General features: G+C 36.5%; 6 protein-coding genes, 1 long non-coding RNA gene and 1 other non-coding gene across 12 annotated transcripts; 6 read left to right on the top strand and 2 right to left on the bottom strand.

The window, feature by feature from the left end:
- Nucleotides 1–495: 495 nt before the first annotated feature.
- Nucleotides 496–1,209, top strand: LOC111790884. The gene is made up of 3 exons (XR_002814581.1): nt 496–607; nt 699–824; nt 924–1,209. It is a non-coding gene; the product is annotated as an uncharacterized LOC111790884 (long non-coding RNA).
- A 928-nt stretch (nt 1,210–2,137) lies between these two features.
- Nucleotides 2,138–5,052, top strand: LOC111790192 (putative glucose-6-phosphate 1-epimerase). Of its 3 annotated transcripts, none has more exons than XM_023671034.1 (9): nt 2,138–2,298; nt 2,880–3,139; nt 3,315–3,389; nt 3,568–3,624; nt 3,709–3,872; nt 3,959–4,093; nt 4,171–4,273; nt 4,364–4,463; nt 4,544–5,052. In XM_023671034.1, exons 2-9 carry the CDS (start codon nt 3,029–3,031, stop codon nt 4,726–4,728), a joined length of 930 nt encoding a protein of 309 aa, XP_023526802.1. In that variant the 5' UTR covers nt 2,138–2,298; nt 2,880–3,028; the 3' UTR covers nt 4,729–5,052. The 3 variants fall into 3 exon arrangements, with proteins under 3 accessions (XP_023526802.1, XP_023526803.1, XP_023526801.1); XM_023671035.1 differs by lacking the exon at nt 2,138–2,298 and adding an exon at nt 2,450–2,664; XM_023671033.1 differs by lacking the exon at nt 2,138–2,298 and having other exon boundaries at nt 2,731–3,139.
- A 1,543-nt stretch (nt 5,053–6,595) lies between these two features.
- On the bottom strand, nt 6,596–6,667 carry TRNAM-CAU. The gene has a single exon. It is a non-coding gene; the product is annotated as a tRNA-Met (tRNA).
- A 953-nt stretch (nt 6,668–7,620) lies between these two features.
- Nucleotides 7,621–8,970, top strand: LOC111790195 (NDR1/HIN1-like protein 6). The gene is made up of 2 exons (XM_023671038.1): nt 7,621–7,768; nt 7,953–8,970. Exon 2 carries the CDS (start codon nt 7,986–7,988, stop codon nt 8,721–8,723), a length of 738 nt encoding a protein of 245 aa, XP_023526806.1. The 5' UTR covers nt 7,621–7,768; nt 7,953–7,985; the 3' UTR covers nt 8,724–8,970.
- Nucleotides 8,971–10,040: 1,070 nt separating this feature from the next.
- On the top strand, nt 10,041–13,757 carry LOC111790196 (ubiquitin-conjugating enzyme E2-17 kDa-like). The gene is made up of 4 exons (XM_023671039.1): nt 10,041–10,261; nt 11,004–11,131; nt 12,451–12,555; nt 13,452–13,757. Exons 1-4 carry the CDS (start codon nt 10,192–10,194, stop codon nt 13,593–13,595), a joined length of 447 nt encoding a protein of 148 aa, XP_023526807.1. The 5' UTR covers nt 10,041–10,191; the 3' UTR covers nt 13,596–13,757.
- Nucleotides 13,758–13,856: 99 nt separating this feature from the next.
- Nucleotides 13,857–17,801, top strand: LOC111790194 (pathogenesis-related genes transcriptional activator PTI6-like). Of its 2 annotated transcripts, XM_023671037.1 has the most exons (2): nt 13,857–13,927; nt 16,711–17,801. In XM_023671037.1, the coding sequence occupies exon 2, from the start codon at nt 16,720–16,722 to the stop codon at nt 17,572–17,574; it is 855 nt and encodes a 284-aa protein (XP_023526805.1). In that variant the 5' UTR covers nt 13,857–13,927; nt 16,711–16,719; the 3' UTR covers nt 17,575–17,801. The 2 variants fall into 2 exon arrangements, with proteins under 2 accessions (XP_023526805.1, XP_023526804.1); XM_023671036.1 differs by lacking the exon at nt 13,857–13,927 and having other exon boundaries at nt 15,456–17,801.
- Nucleotides 17,802–21,505: 3,704 nt separating this feature from the next.
- LOC111791595 (mitochondrial carrier protein MTM1-like) lies at nt 21,506–25,267 on the top strand. Of its 2 annotated transcripts, XM_023672988.1 has the most exons (10): nt 21,508–22,166; nt 22,358–22,432; nt 22,613–22,741; nt 22,978–23,037; nt 23,116–23,286; nt 23,402–23,498; nt 23,583–23,674; nt 23,789–23,938; nt 24,381–24,439; nt 24,888–25,267. In XM_023672988.1, the coding sequence occupies exons 1-10, from the start codon at nt 21,921–21,923 to the stop codon at nt 25,030–25,032; spliced, it is 1,224 nt and encodes a 407-aa protein (XP_023528756.1). In that variant the 5' UTR covers nt 21,508–21,920; the 3' UTR covers nt 25,033–25,267. The 2 variants fall into 2 exon arrangements, with proteins under 2 accessions (XP_023528755.1, XP_023528756.1); XM_023672987.1 differs by having other exon boundaries at nt 21,506–22,166; nt 22,978–23,286.
- A 409-nt stretch (nt 25,268–25,676) lies between these two features.
- Nucleotides 25,677–26,339, bottom strand: LOC111791597 (arabinogalactan peptide 16-like). The gene is made up of 2 exons (XM_023672989.1): nt 26,074–26,339; nt 25,677–25,953 (listed from the first exon to the last, which is right to left on the bottom strand). The coding sequence occupies exons 1-2, from the start codon at nt 26,207–26,209 to the stop codon at nt 25,844–25,846; spliced, it is 246 nt and encodes an 81-aa protein (XP_023528757.1). The 5' UTR covers nt 26,210–26,339; the 3' UTR covers nt 25,677–25,843.
- Between the last annotated feature and the right edge of the window lie 290 nt (nt 26,340–26,629).

The following is a 26,629-nucleotide window of genomic DNA, read 5'->3' as shown; positions in this document are numbered from 1 at the left end:
TTTTTTTTTTTTTTTTTTTTTTTTTTTTTTGCAAAATTAGAATAATCTTGATCCATCGCCAAAAAAGAAAAAAGAAAAAAAAAGTCCTTTTTGACTCAAAACTGAAGTAGCTTTATCAAAGGGCCTGGCAAGTTTGAGCCCACAGAAACGACCATCGGGCCCATGACTAAGCCCAAAAAGTGAAATCGTACAGATGCAAATTCAACCGGCTCCAGAAAAGTCCAAAAAGAGGCGTTCCGGTCGCTTTCAGCAGCCGTTGGATGGTAGAGATGCAAATTGAACCGGTCGATTTTGAAAATTTGAAGCGCGTGATTCATGAGTTGGGCCCCACCGGAAAAATGGTCCAATTCCCGAGTTAGCATCTCACGTGCCTTTTTTACCGTGACCCGGGAAGTCCGGTCTCTGACCGTTTCTCAATTCCACGCGCCCAACTCTTCCTATCCCTTCCCCTCCCCCTCAATAATAATGATAANATGCATGGTCTCATTTGAACAGTGCTTAATTTTATGTCTTTTCATATTCTGCCCAGAATGAAAAAGAACTGAAACGGGAAAGGAGAAAACAGTCAAATAGAGAATCCGCTAGGAGGTCAAGGTTGAGGAAGCAGGTAGAGTGGAACTTAAAAGAAACGTTTCATTTTTTTTTCTCCGCCTGTCATTTTATTTGAAGCTAATATAATTTATTGGTGTTGTCATCAGGCTGAGGCAGAAGAACTAGCTCATAAAGTTGATTCACTGACTGCGGAGAATGTTGCTATTCGATCTGAAATAAAAAGATTGTCGGAGAACTCTGAGAAAATTAAGAAAGAAAACGCTACATTGATGGTGGGATGCCCTCTTTGATTGATGTACTCTTCAGTTTTTTCCTCATCAGAAACAAATCTATAGAATTCTAACAAAATAAAACTGCCTCGAACTTGACAGATAAAGCTTAAAAGCGCTCAATCAGGACGATCCGAAGCTTTAGACATGAATGAAAAGAGGATGCAACAGCCTGTAAGCACAGAAATCAAAGGACCTGTGAATAAAAGCATTAAAGAAGAGAGTAACATCTGCAAGAAAAACTCGAGTTCGGGTGCAAAACTGTGCCAGCTCTTGGACACGAGTTCAAGGGCGGACGCAGTCGCTGCTAGCTAAAAAGAACCAGTTTAGTTGCAGTTTCTTTTTCATGTGGTTTTGGCATATTACAAGCCCAAAATTACTGCTAACANGAGATTGATGATATGAACTAAATGGAGACACGTTGAAATTTGAGGCACAATTAAAATTTGTTAAACCTTGTAGTAGAGCTCATATTCATTGAGGAAGACGAGTTGCGTTAATTGGTTGAATAAGCATAATTTTCTTTTTTGACGTTACGGTTCGACTTCAATCTCGACTTTTGAGGCACTTCGTGATGTTGACCGATAAGCATTTCTTTACAAATAATTTAGATCTCGCTTCATAAAATAAAGATATTATCGATAAATAAAAGTATGTCCTATTTATTAACATCTCGGAATGATTCAATTCCGTTCATATGACCTTTTATTCTTAGCGAGTATTGTTTGATCTTGGCTAACCTCTTTCTATGTGATTTATGTAAGTGGGTTGTAATGATATCCTTGAATAACTTTTCCTAGAATCACACACTCGTCCTCAGTCTTCTCTTGGTTGGGTTGACGTTGTTGGAGGACGGGCTTATAGGTTTTTAGGGTCTCGTTCCTAGGCCATCCTACATGCATCCATTTTAGCGATCTCGGAGATGGTTAATATAGACTCGCACACCATTATAGAGCCTTTCATACCCATTTATTAAAATTTAGATTTAAAAAATAAAAATAAAACTTTGCTTCATTTGGTTCATTGTTTTTTTTGTGAGGAAATTCTCCCAAATCTTAGGAACAAAGTTTGGAATCCAATAAATTTATTTCCGGAGCTTTTAAAATCCACCAAAGTTGAAATCCAGCTCCTTCCCTTTAGAGCAGTGGTTCATGTAACGTATTGAATTTTGAAGAAACTATAACCATACATCTTACGTTAGTTTATAAATTTCTTAGCTTAGAGTTGAAAGAATCTTAAGATTTGCTTTATTCTTATTTATTTGAATATTTTAAGGTCCAAAAGGAATCATGTTATGGTGTCTTATCTTCTACTTTCTTCCACCCCTCGCGGTCATTATAATCTCGGATTTTTTATGGCTCTCCTTAAAGTAATGCAAAAGAAACAACAACAACAAAAAAATTCTTTTATTCAAGTCGTTGTTTCAAATTCCCTATGATCTAAATTTCAGATAGCTTGGAAAACAGTACTGAAAAAGGTACGTTTCTCGGAATTCCATGTCCTAGATCTCTGCAACTCATTAAAAATTGCAGCTTTTCTTGTTTCTTTTCGCTATTTCTTGTACATTGCATCAACAGTTCATGTTTGTAGCTTCTGTGTTCTTGATGGGTCGTGTCAATTTTCTGGTTTTTACTTGAATTCATTTGGGTTTGCCTGAAATTTGAATACCCTTTTGTTGGGGAATTTTGATTTGAGTATTGTTCTTGGGAAAGGGGTATTGGTTATCAGGATTGTCTCTGTCTTGGTCCTTTTCGAAGGCCCTTTCAATGGAAACTCGCACTCTTCTTTAAATGGGGGCTTTGGCGAATATTCAGAAAAAGTTTCTGTATAGCCCACAATAAATGTATATAAAAACTACCCTTTTTTCCTCTTTCTTAAATATATTTATATTTATATATAAAGGATTTGAAACGGTCGTGATTTTTCGTTATTGAAATTTCTATTTCGCTACGCGTTGCGTTACTCCAAATTTCCGCCTTCTGGGTCGCTTCGTTTGAGGCGTTTTTTCCTTGTGTGGAACGATCGGGTACAGCGATAATCTGGTTTTCCTTTGTGCAGTTTTGTAGATCCAAGCGCCATTAATCGACGAAGCAATTTCGGGTATTCCTTCAGATTTTCAACTGTATCGGCTCGAGAAATCATTTGGGTTTGCCTTGAAATTTCTCCTCGTTTTCTGCTTTGACGAGAATTTTGGGGTTAAGGAAGTCATGGGGCATTCCGCGCCGGTTTGGGATTACAGAGCGGCGACTGAGATTACGAAGGATTGGAATGGCATTGATCAGGTTGTGCTTAGAAATCCCAAAGGGGCTTCCGCTAGGGTGAGTTCTCTTCTTCCATTTTCATGGCGTTTCGATTTGGATTAGAAATCGCAATGCTGATTACTATCTCCCTCCGCTAGGGCGTGCCTTTTCTTGTTCGTTCTGTTCTATTTTAGGGTTGATTGATTGAATCTCTGCTTCTGGATTTGGGGTTTTTTGGCTTTCGATTATGTAGATTAGCTTACATGGAGGACAGGTTTGTTCTTGGCGAAATGAACAAGGGGAGGAGCTTCTCTTCACAAGTAGTAAGGTAAGCATCTGATTCCTCATGTGTTCATGAAACTATTGATTGGATGTTTTGGCTGTTTAAGAGTAGCTGTTAGAGTCGAATTGGTAAAACAAAATGTTATTAGAAATCCAGTTCCAGTTCTTAAATTCTGGGTTTGGTTTGTTTGGAGATTCTGAGTTACTGTGTTCTTGAATTTTAGGCAATCTTTAAGGCACCAAAAGCTATGAGGGGAGGAATTCCCATATGTTTCCCACAGGTACATATAAAATTTTGTTCCCTTGCAGATCTCTACAAGAATTTTTCTTCATTGCTGGTGTGTTTTTTGTCAAAATCATTGTAGTTTGGAAGCTGTGGATCACCAGAGCAGCACGGGTTCGTGAAGAACAAGATCTGGACCATCGACGAAAACCCGCCGCCATTGTGCTCGAATGATATCGATGCGTGCTCCTTTGTTGATTTACTATACAGATCTTCAGAGGAGGATTTGAAATTTTGGCCCTATAGGTAAATTTTATGCATAAAGTTTCGAGTTGTTATACGAACAGCTCTACGAGGTTACTAAGAGAACGATTCCCACCTTTACCTTTCAGTTTCGAGCTCCGCCTTCGGGTATCTCTACTACCCTGTGGTGACCTGGTTTTGAGATCTAGAGTCAGGAATGTAAATGGAAAACCATTTGGCTTCTCATTTGCCTATCACACTCACTTGGTGGTTTCAGACATAAGGTAGCTTGAGTTTGTGTATTTCTCTGCTTGTTAGTTCAGGTTCTTATATATGTTACAAAATTTTAATTACATTGAAGCGAGGTGAGAATCGAAGGCCTGGAAACGCTCGACTTCTTGGACAATCTATGTCAAAAGGAGCGGTTTACCGAACAAGGAGATGCCATAACCTTTGAATCTGAGGTGATTTCTGTATTTCTAGTTCTCAAGTGACACTCGGCTTCTGGTTTCATTGTCTTTCGTAAAATAATGCTTGATTTCTTCGATTGGCAGGTGGATCGAGTATATGTGAGCACTCCGAACGTAATCGCTGTACTTGATCACGAGAGGAAGCGGACTTACGTGATAAGAAAGGAAGGATTACCTGATGTTGGTAAGATTTTAGAATGTGTGATTGATGCATTACTAGGTGGTGGGGGTTAGGCTTATTGTGTTTCTGTTTGTGTATGAAAGTTGTTTGGAATCCATGGGAGAAGAAGTCGAAAGCAATGGTGGATTTCGGCGATGAAGAATACAAACAGATGCTTTGCGTGAACGGAGCAGCGTTAGAGAGTCCAATCATGTTGAGGCCGGGTGAGGAATGGACGGGGAAACTGCAACTCACCGTCGTTCCCTCGAGTTTCTGTCTCGACTTGTAGAGGAAATCAATCGAACCGGGACAGGCAGAGAAGGGAAGAATGTTATGGTAGAGTGTTAGAAGAAGATGTTGATTTTTTGTTTGATTTGTAGTGGAATTGAAGAAATTAGGAAGTTGTGGGGTATCCTGCAAGCAACATGGGAAGCCTATGTTTTTAATGAATGGCTCTGCATATCCCCTAACTATCTTCTTGCTTTTTAGAGGAAGAGAAGGGTGAATTTGTTCTTTTGTTCTTTTGTTCTTTTGTTCTTAGTACCACAAACCCTCTTTTGTAATATTTTTTATCAACACTTTGGTTTCTTTTCAATCAAGATCTTCAACTAAATGGTATGTATAATATAGAATTGTGGCTTTATCGGGACATTATACTGCTTATCAGGATGATCGGTTTGATACACTACAGTGCTAATCGAACACTCTCGAGTTGTTTTAACTGATGCTTCCTGATATCAGTACAGTGCCTAATTGAGAGAACATTCAAGTTGTTACGCTACTACTTGCTCGGACATGCTTATCAAGAACAAAGATGGTGAGATGAGATGCAATGTTGACAAAGGGCCAAGAGGGAAGTCGGCTAGAGTTGCAATCGAGTTAAAATGCATATACATGCAATGTGTATGACTGCACAAAACTTAGTTTGCATATGAGTTGTGTTTTATTGGTGAAAAAGAACCTCGTCGAACCATGAAGTCACAAAAATGCACGAAAAAAGTAGAATGAAGTTTGAGTTTCTTTTTGAGGATAATCAATGATTGTGATGTTTACGATTTGAAAAGTATGAGATTGCCAACATGAGTATGAATCAACTGACATAAAACATGTATCATTGCCAACATGAGTATGAATCAACTGACATAAAACATGTATCATTGCCAACATGAGTATGAATCAACTGACATAAAACATGTATCATTGCCAACATGAGTATGAATCAACTGACATAAAACATGTATCATTGCCAACATGAGTATGAATCAACTGACATAAAACATGTATCATTGCCAACATGAGTATGAATCAACTGACATAAAACATGTATCATTGCCAACATGAGTATGAATCAACTGACATAAAACATGTATCATTGCCAACATGAGTATGAATCAACTGACATAAAACATGTATCATTGCCAACATGAGTATGAATCAACTGACATAAAACATGTATCATTGCCAACATGAGTATGAATCAACTGACATAAAATATGTATCATCAACGGACATAAAACATGTATGATCGACTAAAGCATTAGAGATTTGAATTTCTTAGTCGCATATTGTTAAATAAATAAAAAAAACGACGGTCTTAGTCCAAATAGGGCGGTGGGTCAATATGATTCATTAGTAGATAAGGTTTTGTGGATCATGGCTTTATCTCAACTGGGAATAATGTGGTCTTAGTTGCCCCTTTTTCCAAAGAATTGTGCTTTGGCTAGACAATCTTTCTAGCATTTTATAAGAAAAAGAAAAAAAAAAAGAAAAAAGTAACAAATTAATAATATTTAAATAGTTTATTGATAGATATGTATTTTTCACATAATTATAAAATGCACCAACTTTTTCCTTTTAATTAAAACATTAGTGTTGTTTCCGGACTTTTAGCACATGTAATATAATAATATAATGAATATTATATATCGAAGGTTTGGGGATTTCTCATTTAATTTGATTTCGTATTTGGGTTCTCTAAGAAGTCAATTTTTAAATATAATATATATATAAATATTTTGGGGTTTCAATTTGGTGGGGCCGCCCAAATTAATTTAATACCGGAAGAATATTAAACGAGAAACTCCGTCAATGGGTTGGGCCCGCCAATAAATTAAGGAAAAGAAAATGAGAAAAAAAAGTATTACGGAAGCCACTCCTATCAGAGCCAGGTTTCGATCCTGGGACCTGTGGGTTATGGGCCCACCACGCTTCCGCTGCGCCACTCTGATTTGTTGATTTGTAATTAACATTTAATTATTAGGTCTTATTTTAATTTCCATAAATTTGTTGTTTGAAGAGTCGTTAAAAAATATACATGAATTAGCAGACAAATATTTAGTACAAAGTTGATGAAACTTATGCTACAATATGATTCGGCTTTGGGTTTAAAATATGATTTACTTGAACATGTATTTTTTTAAATAAAAAAAATTACTTTTTACTTTATCTTTCTTTTCTCATCTTCTCTTATAAATTTACTCGTGGTAAATGGTATATTTTGAAATAAATTGTAAAATTTTAAAATAAAAGTCATTTTTAAATCGGAATATATCAATAAAATTTATTTAAAAAATGTAAGAGTATTTTGTATAATTTATTCTTTTATTAATAAGAGTGTATGCAAATTAAATTGTTTATTATTAGTGAGTGGGTATTTGACATGTTTAATTTAAAAATATATATATTAAATATAAAATTAAAATTTATATTTAGTAAAATGGTTAAAATTTTCATTTTGTATCAATATAATTGTGAACTTTGAAAAATGTTGACATAAAATTGAAATTATAATTCATTTAGGATTTCAAATGAGTTTATTTAAAAAATAAATAAAAAAATAAATAAAAAGTATATATCTATTTAAATATATTATATGAACTGGCAGCTATGAAGTAGACTGCCGTGTACAGCCAAAGTCCTAGTGGACTCGGCAAATAGGGCATTAAAATAGGACATCTCAGCACGTCTATTACATATTTGGCAAATGATAACACACATCTTTATTCCATAAGCCACGTAATCTTTTTCTATTTTTTAATATTTTTATTTTCATTTATTCCCTTCATGGCCTTCCATTAACATTACGAAATAAAATGGAATTTATTTCAAAATTATAGGATTGGAATGTGGTTATTTTAAATAATTATTACTTCAAATGTATAAATATGATAATATGTCATTACCAATTTGGAATTTATGTACAATTTTCCGCCACCGCCGCAAGGCTCCCTCGTCTTCCTCCTCTGTCTCACTCTCCCATTTTCCATCGATTTCTTCTCGTCGGATTATCGGAATTCCGGCAGGTCTCCGGTCACCGACTCGCCTCTAAGGTAGCGATCCACATTACCGATGAGATGAATTTCATTTTATTTTACCTCTTTCTTTTCCAAGGGAACGAAATTCTCTGTATCATTTATTTAATGCGATACGTGTACTTGACTGATTAACTGAATCGATTCCTTTTTTTTAATCTCGTTTTGTGCATTGATTTTTGATCGACTGTATTTGAATCAGATTTCCGTAGAGAGTTAGTTGAGTTCGGAGAGTATGGCAGAGCCGCCATTGAAGCCTGTACTCCAGAAGCCTCCGGGGTATAAAGATCCAAATCTCACTGCTCCGCCAGTGCCTAGACCACCGGTGAGGAAACTGATTCTACCGTCGCCGCTAAGCCAGAATAACAAGAAGCGACGGAGCTGCTGCAGGAGATTCTGTTGCTTCCTCTGCCTTTTCGTCGTGATCCTGATCGTCGTGATTGTTGCCGCCGGTGGCTTTTTATACCTCTGGTTTGAGCCAAAACTTCCTGTGTTTCATCTCCAATCATTCCGGATCTCCAAATTCAACGTCACCGACAAAGCGGACGGATCGTATTTAAACGCCAAAACAATCGGTCGCATTGAAATCAAGAATCCTAATGAGAAGTTATCACTAAATTACCGCGATATCGAGGTCGTTACCGCCGCCGGAGAAGGTACTCGAATTGAATTAGGATCCACAATCGTGCCGAGCTTTATTCAATCGAAGGAGAACACGACGAGTTGGAAGATCGAAACAATGGTCAGCAACGAAATCGTCGACGGCGGAGCGGGGCGGAAGCTGAACTCCGGCAACAGAACCGGAGAGCTAGTGGTGATCGTCGAAGCACGTACGAAAATCGGATTCGTGGTGAATGGGCGGAGAATGCCGCGGGTGAAGATCGAAGTGGCGTGCGGTGGCGTGAGCTTGAAACGTCTCGACGGAGGCAACACGCCGAAATGCTCCATTCATTTGCCCAGATGGTTTCTGTAACCATAAGAGAAGGGAAAAGGAAAAAAATCTTTAAATCAAATCAAATTGAGATGGTAATTACAGTGTGATTAAACTTCATGAACACAGAAAAGCTCATGCGATTTGCTACCCATCATAGAAAACAAAATAGGTATGCTTTTAGCCTCAATTTTTGGTAACATTTTGATTTGATATCTGATTCTGAAAAATGTATTGATTATGTAATCTTTTTTTAGTTTATGTTCCTGATTTAACAAAAATGAAATTAATGGTACGATAGAAATTAATGGAATTTACTACCTAGAAAATAAAAATGGTATGATATTATCCACCTAAACTCTCGTAGTTTTACTCTCTGCTTTCCAAGAAGCATCATATTTTTTATTATAAAGGTATGATCATTTTATAAATGACGATTTTCATCCAACAAAAAGTACAATAAAAAATACCAAATTTTCTCCTCCTTGTTTCACGTTAGCCACCATTCAAACCAACATCTTGTAATATTAAAAATAAAAAAATTTAATAAATTAATAATATGAANTTTGGCTAATTTAAAATATTCTATTTATATTATTTTATTTTATTTTTTTGCTGATGTGTTACTCTAATAAAGGGGCAATTATTTTAAAGTTAGATGAGACCACTTTTATGGTTTTTTGTTGGGTGCTAAAATATCTGTTTTGGTGGGATGTATTTATTTAATATTTAATTTTTTACTCTTTTGTAGCTTAATTTTTTTAGTTAGCTGACTTTTCTTCTTCTTTTAATTATGGCTTTATAATTAGTACTTTTTAATTAGAAAGATAATGTAAAATTTTGAATATTATTACTTAACCAACTATATATATTCTTAAATCGAATAAATATGAGCTAAATAGTATTTTACTATTATGTCTAATTATATTAATGGTTATAAAATATTTTGACATCAAATAGAAATATCAAACTATACTCTTAAATTTTTGAGACTTATTCATTAAAATCTCAAATTTTAAAACTTTTATAATGGAATAAATTAGTCTCGTTTATTCGAATTTTAACATAGGTATTTCGTTCAATTTAATCGCTCCATTTTTATTATAGTTTTGATGATTTTTTTTAGAGTAATAATTTTATTTAAATAATTTTCGTTGATTTTAATATAATCCAATGAAAATAATTAATTCACTTTCATTTATAAGACTTTCGATATAAATTTATATTTGTCAAAAGTAACGGATTCTGACGTGACCCGGATCCGACTTTCTGAGATATTGCCAAGTGTTACGTTTTTATAATAATAATAATAATAATGTTATTATTATTATTATTATTATTATTACTTCTAAAAAAATGCTGCAATAATCTTGAAAAAAACGAGTGCTGATTCTCCACGTTACGCTTTCGCCAACTAGGTTCGTTGGCGCGTTCATTTCCCTGCATACGACACTTCCACCATTTCCCCCCTCAATTTTGTCATCGGGGAGGCCTCTCGAGGTTTCAGTCCATGGCGTCGAAGCGGATCCTGAAAGAGCTCAAGGATCTCCAGAAAGATCCTCCTACTTCCTGTAGCGCTGGTTCAGTATTCTTTCTACTCTGGTTCCCTTTACTATCTACTATTCTTCACTTTTTAAGGTCGATCTAGTGATTGTGTTCTTACATCGATTATTGGAGACTTCAAACAACTTTATTATTGGCCTCTTATTTGGAAATTAAGTGGATCCAAATGTTTGTTTGTGGATTGCGTGAATTAGTATCAACTCTGAAATTCAAGTATCATGTTCACAATATGCTAACCATTCCGAAGTCTAGGAAAATCGGTTTTGTTCTTCGTACCACTCACTTGCTATCTCAAATTTAGGGTTTAAGTATGGAATTTGATTTGCGTTGGCTCTTATCAGAATAATTGATCATATTGTGGAATGGAATTGGGAAATATAGAAACTAAAGGATGCATTATAGTTCGATCTATCGCATATGCTAAGCTTGTTGAAACAAGGCTCTATCGAATAGGAAACCATAGATACCGGTGGATCTGTTTTACTATAGTCTAGTACTCTAAAGCGTTATTCTAAGAATCTTCAAGTTTAAAACCATGTTGATTTAAAATTGAACTAGACTCAGAACGGTGTAATCGCTTAAGATTTAAGTAGGAGATTATAAATCTACGCTCTGTTTTGATGATTAAATTTTTGTCCGAATAAGTAGTCTGCTATTACCAACAAGGTGTTTTATTAAACCTATTTTGTTTTCTCTTCTGGATGGATCAAAATTTCCCTCGAAGTTCATAATTATAAGACAAGATGTTCTGTAACACAGGTCCTGTTGCTGAAGATATGTTTCATTGGCAAGCAACAATTATGGGTCCTCCAGACAGTCCTTATGCAGGAGGCGTTTTTTTAATTACTATTCACTTCCCTCCCGACTATCCATTTAAGCCTCCTAAGGTACGCTGTCAAATCTTACGTATTTGGTTATATTCAATATTTTTAATTCACTAACGTTGTAAATTTCTGTAGCCCGTTATTTCTGCTTTTATCATTCAAATAAGTTGTTACTATATGTGGTTTTTGTTTCACTAATTACTCTAGTGGCTACAATATGTGTTTGTTGTCACTGTTTTTAATAATTATTTAATTAATAACTCAACGAAGTCAGAGAAAGAAGCTGTTTACACACTTTTTGATCTAAACAGTTCAGTTGCTATTGCTTAACCCTGTCAATTATTTTTTGAGATTGTTCAGGAAAATAGTTCAATATCTGGTATCTGAAAATTATATTTTGTGACAGATGTATTGACCATACAAAGGCCGCACTTTGAAAACTTAGTATATAAACCACATATCTCATTGGAGGTCTATTGGAAGTTTTCTGCACATTTTTCATGTGAATATGATTTGCATGTTATTTCTGTCAAATGTGCTTACTGCCTATTTTACCATAGTAAGCACCATCTGTAGTTAAATGTAAAAACTTGATTTGGGGAATATTAGTGTAATGACTTGATTTAGGTGAGACGAGTATAAAAACTTAATTTCAGGAATGTTCCCTTGGTGGATGGAGCGTCCTTGTTCTTGATTTTGTAATGCTAGAGTGTAAACCTTGGGTTTGCCTCTTAATTTCAGGAATTTATCTGATCTAATTTGGAAACCATAAGTTCTTTATGGACCCTAAATCCTATGCATGGTGGGCTGATTACACCTGACAGACTTCAGGGTAGAAATCCTAAGATCTCCGTCTTACTCGAGTGGTGCAATGTGTGCACGGGTCTAATTTTGAAGCTGCCGTCCCATTTGTTTTTGTGGTGCCCTTGTCCTTTTGAGCATGTGGAGGTGTATTTTCTTTGATATTTCAGTTTCCAGGTGGTTTTCTGCTGGACATCAAAATTTTATTCTTGTATGAGGAGGTCATCCATTTGAATAAAAGACTAACTATCAAGGTCACCTTTTGGGAGATTTGGCTGGAAAGAAATAGCAGAACTTTTCAAGGGATACATGTGGTTTTCTTAATGCAACGTTGAGATCTTATTAGGAGGGCTTTTGATTGGCTTTTGCTAATTAGAGACTGTTTTTGCTTCCCTCATTGGCTATATTGGGGGAAGAAGTCTCATCTTTCCCTTCTCTTCTGTTTTCCTTCTTCCTTGATAATTTTTTTTTCTGTTTTTTGAGCTTGTATTATTATTGCTATGTATCATTAATTATGTGACTTTATATAGGGAGTTTTTTACCTATAACTTTTTACGTTGTTTCATTTATTATTTGCTTAGGTTGCTTTCAGGACAAAGGTTTTTCACCCAAACATCAACAGTAATGGTAGTATTTGCCTGGACATCTTGAAAGAGCAATGGAGTCCAGCTTTGACTATATCAAAGGTTTTGACCTCTCGACAATTTTACCATTCAAATCCTAGATTTTTGAATGCCATTATCTTATGCCTCATTTGCACCATGGCTTTTTGGATCAAGTTCTTTGAATTAACTGTGGTCACTATTTACGATTTTGTTACCTAACTAGGGATTCGAGACACTAATCTGATATACTTACCTTAAAGAAGAAAAGTTTTTATTTTTTTTATTTTTATTTTTTACAATTATAATTTGAGTGCTCATATCTGATATACTCATGTACAGTTGTATTAATAATCTTCAATCGTAGTAATATTCAATCCAAATTGTAAATGAAGCAGTCATGATATTAAAATTGTAAATCCAAGAACTTGTTATGTCAAAACACAGCTAAGCTATCAACTTAGGACCAACTACTGAAAAAGTAAGTTGGCAACTATATTTGAAACACAACAAGAGTCTGGAGCATACAAAATGCAGACATACTGCTTTTGCCATCAAAACCTTGGTGGGGAAGGAGAGGATGGGTGACAGCATGATATTCTGGCTAGATTTCAATTTTGTGTGAAGTTCATACTGTAAACTTTTAAGGGTTACTTTTCATTTAAGTAGTGCCATGAGTATCATCAAGTGGTCTCTGTCCAGTGTTGACATGGGGAGACCATAGTATGTTTTTCTGAGATAGTCTATTTCCCTCCACTAAAAAAAATCCAGACATTTTCTTAAGATGTAGATTGTGTACGGCATCTTATTTTAGAATACTGAGACCATTTTCTGATCTTCAGCGTCTTTGGTAAGCGTTATTGAGAATAGAGAGTGACTGTCAATCATTTTCCGCACATCAATTTCACTATTTTCCAAGCTTTGATTTATGCCATATGCAGTTTTTAAGTGGTTGGGAAGGGTTGTTGTTTCATATTCAGGTGTTGCTTTCTATTTGCTCCCTTTTGACTGATGCGAACCCAGATGATCCACTAGTGCCAGAAATTGCTCATCTGTACAAGACGGATAGGGCCAAGTATGAGACAACTGCAAGGAGCTGGACTCAAAAATATGCTATGGGCTAGTATGTATTATGGGAAGGGCATGAAGGATGCTGCTGTTAGTTCTTATGTATAAATGAAAGTTTTCTGTACAATCTACTATTGTTGGAGATTGAAACAATTTTATGCTGCCCAATTTAAAATCAACATGATGCTTTAAGCTTGTGTTCAACTAATATATATCAATTATATGGATTTGGTTTCGTACAGTTCCATGACCTGTGATTCTTAATCCTAGATTTCCAGCTAGCGAAGAAACTATTGCGCATCATGGCTTCTTATGATGGTGGAGGATAAAGGCGGAAAATGGGCCAGCGCGGTTCCAATTGCATTTCCACCCCACTTGACTTCTGAGGGTATGCGATCTTTTCCACATTCTAATCTCTTTTTTCACCATTCATTTTGTCAACTGCCTTATATTTCTTGCTTGGATCTAGACATTTTTCCTTAGAAATTGAGAAACTAGCGGGGTGGGCTGGAGGGTAAGGCTCTACATAACCTAACCTAAGAACATGGGATTTTATGGCTCTCCAATCATTACCTATTTGGAATGACTTAAACACATTTTATAACACTTAAAAACATTTTAAGCACTTCCAGAGTTGCCCCAAATACTAGACCCATGGTAATAAAAATCCATATATATTTTTAGATCTAGGATTTATTTATTGGGACAGAACTTCCATTTAGATGTAAGTTGAGTTCTGTATAGCTGTAGAGATTTTAAGAAATAAAATAGACACAAGTTGGAAGAATTTAGGATAACTTTTCTTTTACTATATAACAAAATATAGTTAAAAATTAAGAAGGGTTTTTATTATTTCAAAATACGTTTTAAGCTTATCCAATCCAAATAGAAATAAGATTCATCCGAAAACATCTTGACATTATCTTGTCTTAGTTGACAAATATGGATGAAATGTCTTCTTTGTTGCACCTACCATTCTTACGTCAATTCATTAAGATCTATCTCTCTCCCCTCTGTCAATAGAAAGAGATTAAGGGCTGCAATTTGGTTGACAAAGAAAGTGGGACAATTCCTACATCCCATTCCCAAAAAGAAATAAATCATTAAATGTTGTGTTGTCCTTTGGTATCCTCAAGTTGGTTTTGCCATCTCTTCAAACGTAGGTGGACATGAACTACACCTCAGATTTCCCTTTCAGATAATAATTGTCCAAAGCTATTCATATACTTTAAAACTTAAATTCTAAGGCACATAATATCTATCAAAGCTTCATCATTCACCTCGGCAATTCTGCCAACAACAGGGTCGGGTTGTTACGTGCATGCTCTCTTTGTTTGGTTTCGGGAGCCTTCACTTCCCAATAATGAGTTTTGGACCATTGCCCAACATTTGTCATCTAATGAGAGAGAGAAAAGGATGTTTGGTTGGCTCCTAGGCTTCTTATATTAAAAGAAATTACTTTTTTGGCATATGAGTTTTATTGCCATGGCCATTGAATTTGTTGTGAGATCCCACGTAGGTTGGAAGGGGAACGAAATATTTTTGTATAAGGGTGTGGAAACCTCTCCTTAGCAGATGCCTTTTAAAAACCTTAAGGGAAGCTTGAAAAGGAAGACTAAAGAGGACAATATTTGCCGGTGGTGTACTTAGATTGTTACAAATGGTATCAGAGCCTGACACTAGACAATGTGCCAGCGAGAATGGTGAGCTCCGAAGGGGAGTGTACACCAGGCGGTGTGCTAGTAAGGACGTTGGGTCCCGAAGGGGGGTGGATTGTGAGATCTCACGTCGATTGTAGAGGAAAAGAGTGCCAGCAAGAACGCTGGGCTTCGAAAGGGGGTGGATTGTGAGATTTCACATCGATTGGAGAGGGGAACAAAGGGTGTGAAAACTTTTTTCTAGTAGACGTGTTTTAAAAATATTTAGGAGAAGCTCGAAAGGGAAAATCCAAAGAGTACAATATCTACTAGTGGTGAACTTAAGTTGTTATAGAATTCATATCTAATGCCGGTCTAATTGAATAATTTCTCGTGTTAGAAATATTTGTGTCCATGAATGTTACCAAAAAAAAAAACAGTTGCCCAATATATATTCACCCATTATCTTTGAAGTCTTACCTTTAAAATCTTAAATATCATTAGTTGTTGGATAGTAATATTTTAAGGTTAAACTACTATTTTGACATTCATACTTTCAATTTTAATTCATCTAGATTCTAGTTGATCCATATTTTCAAAATTTAAATAAAAAAGAAAATCTTTAATACAAATTTATAGCTAATGTAGAGAGGGACCAAAAACACTCCAAAGATGATTCGAAGAGAAGAGAAATAAAAAGAAAAACTTAAACCCTCCAAAGTTTATTCGAAGTGAAGAGAAATAAAATAAAAAATAAATAAATCCAAGGGTGAAGGAAAGTCACGTGAAGAAGATGAATTTTGGGATCATATCTAATGAGAATGACAGTTCCTTTAATGTCTTGGACTCACATGCCTGGCCTGTTATTTATAATCTGTTAAAAAAAAAAAAAAAAAAAGGAAAAACCATTTAAATGTAGATAATGGAGGCATTTTACCCTTTTGGACATTCTAACCATTCAAATAACTCTAAGCCAATTCCTTAATGAATATAAGATAAATATTAAACATTATAAAAATAAAGTTGGCTTTATAATGGAAGAGACAATAAAGAAAAAAAAGAACAAGTAGAAACCTTATTATTATTATTATCATGTGTAGGACTTGGGAGCATGAACAAACCAAAAAAATATCTGCTCCCGTTTCATACTTGAAATAAATAAATAAATAAAACGGAGAAAGTGAAAAAGGGGACGGCCACGTGTCGAAAGCACAATGTTCTGATGGAATATGCGGCGATTCTAATCTTTGAAATTTATACTTAATTAATAGATACTTACCAACTTAAAAATATTTGGTCGAGAAAGTGAAGAGGACAGAAGCGTCATATAAATCTAGCCCTCTTTGCTTTCCTCTGCTCTGATCTGCTCTGCTCTGCTCTACCCCGAGTCACTCTCAGAACCTTCTCTTCCTCTTTTCACTCTCATTCCCTTTCCTACTACTTCTCTAAATTTAGTTCTTAAAAGATCTTATTTCGTTTCCCCCTTTTTTTCACGAATCTTGAGTTTAAAGTTTAGAGGGCTATGGAATTCCAGTACCCATCAATGGGGCGAGTTTGTTCCGCCGGAATTAAGTTCAGAGAAGTTCGGACCATCACCGACAAACCGGCGACGGAGACCAAGCTCGTCCGAATTACCTACACCGACGGCGATGCGACCGATTCGTCCAGTGGTGAAGACGAAGAGCCAAGCCTCATCCGCCACGTCAAACGCCACGTGACTGAGATCAGGCTTCTCACTACCGATTGTTCCAAAAAGCCACTGCCGCCGAAATCGAGAGTTAAGCCGCCGTCGAATTCGGAGAGCCATAGAAAGTTTAGAGGAGTTCGGCGGCGCCCGTGGGGCAAATGGGCAGCGGAGATCAGAGACCCTTTACGGCGAACAAGAGTTTGGCTTGGAACCTACGACACGGCGGAGGAAGCCGCTGTCGTTTACGACCGTGCCGCCGTCCGCCTTAGAGGTCCCAACGCTCTTACCAATTTCGTCGCCGAAGCTCCCACTTCCAAAACAACTGTTGTCACATACCTCCCTCCACCATCACCACCGCCACCGCCGGAAAATCATAGTACGGCAGCGGTGGGAGTTTCCTACAGCAAAGAATCCCGGAATCACTGCTCTCCGACTTCCGTCTTGAGATTAGAAGAACAAAATTGGAGACCCATTGAGCATCTAAGCGAAGAATCAGGATTAGAAGAGGAATTCAATTGGTTATATGATCGGAACTCCAACAGTTTCTTGTTCAATCTAAGAAGCCCACAACCGTTATTTTCCGACCAAATGGAACTGGAAATCCCGAAATGGGAAGATTTCGGGGACATTTCGGTGGATTTCGATTCATGTAAATGGGACGTAGAGAATTATTTTCAAGATCCAAGCTTTAGTATCGCATTGACTGACTGACTGACAAATTAGCTGGGATCGTACGAGCAGCTGTGTCTGTGAGAGGTTTTATTTTTGCCATCTTTTTTTTTTTATTTATTAATTTGTTATTATTAGTTTCTAAATTTTTGTGTTCTAAGTTAAGTTTTATGAGCTTTTATTTTTGGAGTGAATTGTATTGTATGGAAATAGAATAGTGAGATGCCCCTTTATGTAATCCCCCACTTTTTCTAGATTTGATATGTTCAATAAATGGGGTAGTAGGTTCGAGTATCTAAATACTTTATTCCTTTTTTAATTTTGACCAACGAATTATATTTGAAATTTTAAAAAATAAAGTAACGGAATTAGGTTACATTACCAATTTAGACATTTAGTAGCTAGCCGTGTGTTAATTAAGGGTCAGTTTGGAATGACTTTTCAAGTGTTTAAAAACATGGTTCGAGTAAACTGAACATGTTAGAAATAAAGAGAAACGAGATGAATTCCTTTACGTTTGTGAAACCATTTGAACAAAATAAAAAAAAAATAGGACGAATGGTTAGGGTAAAAAATAGATGGGAAGTCTCCTTAAATGTGAAAGGATTTATAGTGTGGGGGTAGGGTGATAAGATTGTGTGTGCAATTAGGGGGAAATTATTTATATATATCTTCATTTAGAAAGTTGAAAAAGGAGAGAGAGAATAATTGAAGAGGCAATACACATCTGTCACACTTAGCTTTTGAAATAAATGTTATAATGTTGGAAAATAATTTAGCCCTCTAACTGCAGACAACTGGTACGAGGTTTCTTGTGGACCATCTCTCCCTTCACCCTTCCTTTTCCATTTTTTTTTACATTACATTCTCTCACTTTAGTTCAATTCAATCCTTTTTTTATTTTATTTATTATTTCATCATATAGAATTTGTCGATGAATAGTAATAACAACCCTTTGTGTTGTCGTTGGTGTTCGTTTGGCTACTATTCGTTTGATATCAGGTTTATGTCTCGTATTTCCTCTTCGTTATATCTTAAAATATGTAAGCTAGCTAGAGACAAATATGTATATTGGTTACCAAGAAAGGTTCCATAGGGGAATAATTTGGAAAACCGAGTGGATATCCCTTTACAGTTATAAATGTATGTTTTGTCCCATTGGCTAAAACCACGGAGTCTTTGAGCAAGCCTAGTGTAACGGCCTAATCCACCTCTCTTTGGAACCCAATGTCTTCTCTAGCACTCGTTTCCCTAATCCACTCCCTTCCGGGTCTAGCGTCCTTGATGGCACGCCTTCACCTCGTGTCCACCGCCCTTCGGGGCTTAGCCTTTTCGCTGGTATATTGCTCAGTGTCGTCTGGCTCTAATATCTTTTGTAATAATCAAAGCCTACTACTAGTAGATATTGCTCTTTTTGGGCTTTCTCTTTCAAGTTTCCCCTCAAAGTTTTTAAATAATGTCTCATAGTGAGAGGTTTCCACACCCTTGTAGTGAATACTTCGTTCTTCCGAACCGACGTGGGATCTCACACCTATACTTAAAAGAGAAGAAGTTAACACTTAACTCAACATCGCAAGAATATCGATTGAGCCTTCTTTGACTTGTTTGTTTTAATGAGAATCATACATCGTACATGTAACAACCCAAGTAGTGGATATTGTTCTTTTTTAGACTTTTCCTTTCGAGCTTCTCCTTAAGGTTTTTAAAACATGTCGGACAGGTTTCCAGACCCTTATAAAAAATATTATGTTACCCTCTCCAACCTACGTAGGATCTCACAATCTACCCCCTTGGGAGCCCAATATCTTCATTGGTATTTATTCTCTCTCCAATCGAGGTAGGATCTCACAGTAAATCTTGTGTTTATAGTGCATATAGCCGTCACTATGAGAGATTAAGACATGCATTTATGTTGTCTCAATCATAGTATTGTCGATAATGTTCTCATAATAAGTGATGGAAGAATCTGGTAACTCTTTATCACAATCGATATGTTAACGAGCGGGTAGGGTGAAAGGGAAAGAAAGAGGGCAACATATTTAGGGAACTAGGTTAGGTTGAAGATGAGGAGAGAAAAAAAAGAAGAATAGAAATGAAGGAAAGTGAAAAGAAAGGTGAGAAAAAGAGGGAGAAGAAAGCATGATTCTTGCGTGGGTCTGTGGTGGCCTTTTTCTGTCCTACCCTTCCCTGTCCTAACATATTTACTCAATTAAACAGCCAAAATCCCCTATCACCCCTCCTATTCAATAAACTTATTCCACCTCAAAACATGGTCCCATATTATCGGAGGAAATATTGAGTATCTAAAAAAACATTATCGGAGAAAATATTGAGCATCTAAAAAAACATGTAATGATGTGATTATTATTATGTTTGTTTAAAGCTTATTTCATGATTATTCTTTTCCTCTTTTAAATAACATGAGTACACTTCAATTGATTTAAGTATATATCTTCGACCGAGAAGATGAATTAGTAGTTGAGTTAGAGAAAAATAGAGTAAACGGGTCATACCCATCTCCATTTTGCACTAATTTACATTAATCCTTGTGTATATTTACAAGTACTGAAGTGATAGCTGACATAATATTAGGGTGGAGAATTGAGTTGTGACAAAATTGAGAGATCACGTGGGATAATGGAGAAACATCAGAGGAGGATTTGGGCCTCTATTTGAACTTGCTTAAATGGGCTGGGCCCATCTATTCAATAATTTCCCTCGTACGTTTTTATTGGTGGGCCATAAACACCTGGATACGCAGAAATAATTGCAGTCTAGGCCCAAATGGTTTACTCGTGACGTGGAAAAAAATTAATTCCAATAACTTTTAATTACTATATATATATATATATGAGTGAGTAATGAATAGCATTACAAAGATAATTGTGAAAATGAGAGAAATTAAAAAAATAAAAATAATAATAAAAAGAGAGAGAGAAGGGCCCATTAGGCCCATTTGACCGACAGAATAAGTCTGACAAACAACTAAGGGAGTAATCAGATGGACCACACCACACTCGTGAGTACCATACACACCTTTATAGTCTCCACGTGGAACAGCAAAGCCCATTCAGTAACTATTGGTCCATAATAATAAAGGCATGCCCATCACATGCATCCACCAATCATTTACATTTACATTTACATTTACATTTACATTTACATTTACATTTACATGCATGCATGTACGACATACACCAGTGTGGGCCCCACATTACAATATTCCATCCTCCTTCCCCTTATTTGAGTTGGGCTATATGCAACGTGTTTGGGCTTTATTGGGCCTTTCATAAATGATTCCGAACTTAAGTCAGACAACTGGGCCAAGCCCATTTAAGACTACAGGCCGCCCACACATATGGGCTTTAGTCTTTATATTTTATTTATTTAAAACGTTTCCATTTAAACTACTTTATTAAATTTTATATTTAGTAGAAAATTCCTAATTTATATGAACTAGAAAAATTAAAATCACGGTGGTTTTCGATATCATTGAATTATCTTGTGTTAAACTTCATTTTAAGGTTCTTTTAAAGAGATGCCCGAGTATAATTCACTTACCTATTTTGTTGCATTCTTTCAATTATTTTAAATTACAAAATCACCCGCTTTTAAGTAGCTCAAACGTGTGTGAAAAGTGGTGTCATTATATGTTCATTGTTGACCATGTTTGTTGTTGTCAACCATTGATTTTTTTTTTTTTTTTTGGAATATTTTTTAAATAAAGTTTTTTTTTGTTTTTTGGAATAAAGTTGTATTTTTTGTTATTCTATGACTAGTTAGTTATTCATGTAATTGTAATTAAGGTTAATTGAGAAGTGGCATTTTGTGTCAGGGTTGGTTATAAACAATTTAACAACTCAAAATAAATAAATAAATTAAAATAAAATAACATCACAAACCCTAATTAGGCCTCCAAAAGTTTTATTCACAGAAATGAAAATAAATATAAAAATGAAGGTAGAAGTCGTAGGACTTGCCACTGCTCCCCACCAATTGCTTGGCGCCTTTCTGTCCACGCCACGAATCCCTTTCCATGAAATGAAAATTGCTTGCAGCTTGCAATTTCCCACAAATCAATGAAATCATATATATATATATATATATATATCTGTTTTTCTTATGCGTTTTACAAAACCCAATTCGTCTTCCACTTCGATTTCATTCTGATCACCAAACTATCTGTAGCCGCCTCAATTTTCTTTCGCATTCATTCAAATTCGTCGACCCATCTTCCCACAATTTTTGAGCCTTCAACAGCGAAAAAGTCTTATTAGACGCATTCTTCTTTGAAAATTTGCATTTCCCAGTTCGCAATACTTCTTAATATTGGGAAGAACGGAAATTAGTACGGTGTTCTTCTTCAACCCAGTTGCGTAGAGGAAGATATGGTGGGCTTGAAGCCTAATTTACCCTCTTGGACGAGTTGCTCATCCACCCGGGTTGATTTTGAGGGAAACGTTTCTTCTCTATCGGATTCCATGTTGAGAGGCGGCAAAGAAGGCCACTCGGAGCAGCCGCGCCGTTCTAATACTCTCTCTGATGCCAATTTGAGCTTTGGAGAAAGATCCCTTTCCGCCGCTGCCGCCGCCGTTGTTTCTGCCATTCTCGTTAATCCCCTTGACATTGCCAAAGTATGTTAAATTTCTATGAATTTGTAATTGGGGTTTTCAGTATCGGAGATTAGGCTATGTGGGCATGTCATTTCTTGTTCTTTTGAAGACAGAGTAGTTTCAATTACTAATATCTTGACGTTCTTCCAAGTGTAGTTGCATATTTGTGAGTACCTTTAAGTTGGTTTCTTGTTTTGATTATGTCTCTTCAGACAAGGTTGCAAGCACAAGCTGCTGGAGTCCCATATGAAGGGCCCTGTCGGATGACAAGTTTAGAAAGGAATACGGTGTGTGTGAATTGAATACCTTACTCTGCATTGGTTTCAATATGTTAATATGATAGGAACTCTGAGTTTTTTGGATAATTTTACAATGAGCTGGAAGAGACTAGGACCTTATGCCAATTGTTTGTCTCACATTGAATAATGAAAAGACTCTCAATGAACTTTTTCTTGGTTGTTCCTCAGGTGATTCCTAATTTGAGATGTTCATCAGTATCCAGCTCACGTTCTCTCGTTGGCCTCGAACCTAATTGTTCGCTGGAGTGTAACCGGTATACAGGAACGTTCGATGTGTTCAACAAGGTTATTCGTCAGGTTAGTCGAGGATCTTAAGACTAATACTAATTAAGATCATCCATAAGTTTTGAATGAAAGGATCGAGCTCCGAATAATTATGTTAGTAAAGTTAGATGGTCTCTATGGTGATCAATAGTCTTCTACCTTTACTTATCCTGATCCCTGCACAGCTTGCTAGTGTATTTGACATGGCACTTCGTTGTTAAGGGTGGATCGATTAGTATCAGTAATGCTAAGAACCGAACGATTTGCAGGAAGGCTTTGGGAGGCTGTGGCGAGGCACATATGCAAGCTTAACTCTGGCTGTGCCAACCGTGAGTATTTATTTTAAGCTGAGATGTATGACCAAGGATTACATTGTTTATGATTTTTTGCTTCCTGCTGCCTACCAGGTGGGGATCTACATGCCTTGTTATGATATCTTCCGCAATTTCATGGAAGATTTTACTACCAAGAACGCTCCGAACTTGACTCCATATGTTCCATTAGTTGCAGGATCAGCTGCCCGCTCATTAGCTGTTATATCATGTTACCCTGTTGAACTTGCACGGACGCGAATGCAGGTTTAGGATTATGCATATTGATCTTTATTTCGGGTTTATTTATGACGATATGCTACAAGCCTATATCATAGCTCAAGCTCATAGTTCAAGTATTTTTCTTCGCTCCCTCTCCTAGGCGTTTAGGGAAAAACAAACTGGCACTAAGCCTCCAGGGGTGTGGAAGACGTTGGTTGAGGTCGTCAACCCTATTAGGGGTAATCGCCTCCAAGATTGTAAGTACTAGTTGAAGTATGATTCGGTGTCTAGTTAAGTTATGTAGAAGTTTAGTATGAAAGTTTTGATTCCGTTTCCAACAGTACAGAACTATCGTTTCTTATGGACTGGCCTTGGCGCACAACTTGCTCGAGATGTCCCGTTTTCTGCCATCTGCTGGGCAGCACTTGAGCCTGTGAGAAATTTTCTGTCAAGCTGTTTGAGGAAGGCACATCTTAGCTATGATAATGCCCTTGCTTTGGTATGTTTGAGGATTTTGAATGTCTTTCCTGTCTACCTTGTTTTGCAGTCAAGGAGGAAAATTCTAAGCCTAGTTGGAGAGGACGCCAATGTATCAAGTGTGCTTGGTGCAAATTTCTCTGCTGGCTTCATTGCTGGAAGTCTTGCAGCTGCTGCAACATGTCCACTGGATGTTGCTAAAACCCGAAGGCAAATCGAGGTTTCATTCTCAATTATTCTTCTAATTTTAGGCTTCCGATCCCACACTTTTTGTCGAAGGTTTGCTTTCGTTTTACACTAGTTCATCGGAAATCGATTTCACAGCTCCCTTGTTGAGCTGAAGTTCACAGTCAGTTCCAATGGTTCCAAACTCAGCTGACGTATAAAATTGAAACCTTCACAGCATCTGATTGAGTTGTGGGACTTTGATATCTGAAATGGCTGGGAATGGTGAATCAAAGTTTCATGAGAACACCCTTTTTTGCTAGGAAACAAGCTAGCCTGTATCTATATGGGTTTCTATGGCCCCCGACGTCACGACCGTGTTTCTGACTCCTGTGTTTTAGTTTAAGAAAAGCTAGAAAAATTTTGTCGCGACCCCATGAATTACGGTTGCATTTGATATTTGGTTTTCAGCTGGTGTTTCTTTTGGTATTTTGCAGAGAGATTCTGAAAAGGCATTAAAGATGACTACAAGAACAACTCTGGCAGAAATTTGGAGGTAAGTAGCAATTTTGGTTCCAAGGTTTCCATTGTCATTAGTAGTTGTTCTTGGTGTTGGCATGAGTTTCATTATACTTTGGGCAATGAGTTTCATTATACTTTGGGCAATGAGTTTCATTATACTTTGGGCAATGAGTTTCATTATACTTTGGGCAATGAGTTTCATTATACTTTGGGCAATGAGTTTCATTATACTTTGGGCAATGAGTTTCATTATACTTTGGGCAATGAGTTTCATTATACTTTGGGCAATGAGTTTCATTATACTTTGGGCAATGAGTTTCATTATACTTTGGGCAATGAGTTTCATTATACTTTGGGCAATGAGTTTCATTATACTTTGGGCAATGAGTTTCATTATACTTTGGGCAATGAGTTTCATTATACTTTGGGCAATGAGTTTCATTATACTTTGGGCAATGAGTTTCATTATATACTTTGGACAGGGATGGAGGAATCAAAGGAATGTTTACTGGAATTGGTCCCCGGGTTGGTCGTGCCGGTCCCTCTGTCGGGATAGTCGTCTCCTTCTACGAAGTTATGAAGTATGCTCTGTATCACAGACACCCAAAAGAAAGGATGACTGAATAGAAGGAGTGTCACTTGGAATGTGCCGTCCCTATGTATGTAAGCTCAAGAAATCTCCTCTCCACAGATTCTTTTGGCCAAAGACCTTTGGATGGTTAAGACAGCAACTTCTAATGAAACAAAAATCTCCCCTATTGTGAGACCTCTCATGTCCAGTTTTTCACCCAACGATTTGTTCAAACACGAGATTAGATGTACATGAACTTTGAATTAAATAAAAATTTACTATTTTGTCTTAGGGGTCTTTGGTTTGATATTTATAGTTCAATTAAGAGTCTGTTTTGATCGACTTTTCAAGCGTCCAGAAGTTTAAAGCAAGTCATCTGAAACAGATTCTAAGTTCCTCAAATCGGTTGTTGTGACAAACATGTCGTGGAGGTAATGAATTAGCAACCAACCAGAAATAAGGAGGGGAGGGGAATCTGTAGTTGTCTATGAAAAAGATGATCCATTTCCCTATTCAAATTTGAAAGTGCTTTCTTTCTGCTTCCTTATTTTGATTGGTTTTGCCTGAGGACATAATCCTCCTATTAGAAGAAGAATGGTGGGGTTTGAACTCTCTCTCTCTCTCTCTCTCTCTCTCTCTCTCTCTCTCTCTCTGTAAAATGGATCCAGTGTATAAATCATGATAAAAGAAGAGAAAAAGGTAATGGAATAAACAAATGAATAATTAGACCAATGGATCAAAATCTGCGACACCCAATATGAACATGTTCCTCTGAAACCTACATTTATGACAACGAGATAGAAAGTAGGGCCTCGTTCCTTCTCAAAACGTCCACAAACAGCGCCTACATTGCTACAATCCTAGAATTCAATTGAGAAAAAAGTTGTAGGAAGATGCATCGAGCGGGTGAATTAGGTATGTGAGAACCAACGCCACCAGCATCAACACGTACGCAACGCCCTGGTCTATGGAGGTCCCTGATTTCACACAAAAATGTCCACAATCAGCTTCAGATTCGAAAACTATTATGTTCCTACCCGAATTGAAAGAAAGATCTAGATTCTTCGGTATCAATAAAAAAGGAGGAATGTAGTTACCATCGCTAGCGGGAGCGGGAGCGGGAGCAGGGACCGAAGAGTGGGCGTCAACGAGTGGCGATAGAATGAAGAGGATGAGAGTGAAGAAGGTGAAGAGGCCGGAGAAAGCCCTAGAAGTAGAATTAGAGGACGCCATGGATGGTCTCCCTCTCGGAACAACCAAATCTCTGGAAGCTCGGATCAAATGATGAAGAAGAACGAAGAAAGAGAAGGAGAAGAGTAGTGGGGCGGAGGATTATGTGGTGATTTGCTTTTTATAGATAAATTAGAGAACAAACCGGCAAAACCCGCTGTGGGCTCCACAATTTCTTTTTTTCCTTTTTTTTTTTTNTTTTTTTTTTTTTTTTTTTTTTTTTTTTTTTTTTTTTAATTCCTTGTGAAACTAAAATTAAGTTCCCTACTTTTTTTTTTAAAACTGTTAAGAGACTTAGTTCTAGATAACTATTTTATTTTTTCAAAATAAGAAAATCAAAATTTTAAAATCTTCTTCATGTGGTTTTTAAAAAAACTAATTTCATATTTATTTATTTACCAAAAAAATTTGGGAAAAAAACAC

Source organism: Cucurbita pepo, chromosome LG03, assembly GCF_002806865.2.
Source record: "Cucurbita pepo subsp. pepo cultivar mu-cu-16 chromosome LG03, ASM280686v2, whole genome shotgun sequence".
NCBI lineage: Eukaryota > Viridiplantae > Streptophyta > Magnoliopsida > Cucurbitales > Cucurbitaceae > Cucurbita > Cucurbita pepo.
The sequence above is the reverse complement of the archived record's forward strand: the minus strand, read 5'-3'. Positions and strand labels throughout refer to the sequence as shown.

Excerpts from the sequence above, each read along its gene's own strand:
- LOC111790196 (XM_023671039.1), top strand. The coding sequence starts at position 10,192 with ATGGCGTCGAAGCGGATCCTGAAAGAGCTCAAGGATCTCCAGAAAGAT. Across the intron at positions 11,132-12,450 it reads ATCCATTTAAGCCTCCTAAG|GTTGCTTTCAGGACAAAGGT; the intron begins GTACGCTGTCAA and ends TTATTTGCTTAG. Across the intron at positions 12,556-13,451 it reads CAGCTTTGACTATATCAAAG|GTGTTGCTTTCTATTTGCTC; the intron begins GTTTTGACCTCT and ends TTTCATATTCAG.
- LOC111790195 (XM_023671038.1), top strand. The coding sequence starts at position 7,986 with ATGGCAGAGCCGCCATTGAAGCCTGTACTCCAGAAGCCTCCGGGGTAT.
- LOC111791597 (XM_023672989.1), bottom strand. The coding sequence starts at position 26,209 with ATGGCGTCCTCTAATTCTACTTCTAGGGCTTTCTCCGGCCTCTTCACC. Across the intron at positions 25,954-26,073 it reads TCCCGCTCCCGCTAGCGATG|GGACCTCCATAGACCAGGGC; the intron begins GTAACTACATTC and ends GTGTGAAATCAG.
- LOC111790194 (XM_023671036.1), top strand. The coding sequence starts at position 16,699 with ATGGAATTCCAGTACCCATCAATGGGGCGAGTTTGTTCCGCCGGAATT.
- LOC111790192 (XM_023671034.1), top strand. The coding sequence starts at position 3,029 with ATGGGGCATTCCGCGCCGGTTTGGGATTACAGAGCGGCGACTGAGATT. Across the intron at positions 3,873-3,958 it reads TTGAAATTTTGGCCCTATAG|TTTCGAGCTCCGCCTTCGGG; the intron begins GTAAATTTTATG and ends TTTACCTTTCAG. Across the intron at positions 4,094-4,170 it reads TTGGTGGTTTCAGACATAAG|CGAGGTGAGAATCGAAGGCC; the intron begins GTAGCTTGAGTT and ends ATTACATTGAAG.
- LOC111791595 (XM_023672987.1), top strand. The coding sequence starts at position 21,921 with ATGGTGGGCTTGAAGCCTAATTTACCCTCTTGGACGAGTTGCTCATCC. Across the intron at positions 22,433-22,612 it reads CAAGTTTAGAAAGGAATACG|GTGATTCCTAATTTGAGATG; the intron begins GTGTGTGTGAAT and ends GTTGTTCCTCAG. Across the intron at positions 23,939-24,380 it reads AAACCCGAAGGCAAATCGAG|AGAGATTCTGAAAAGGCATT; the intron begins GTTTCATTCTCA and ends GGTATTTTGCAG.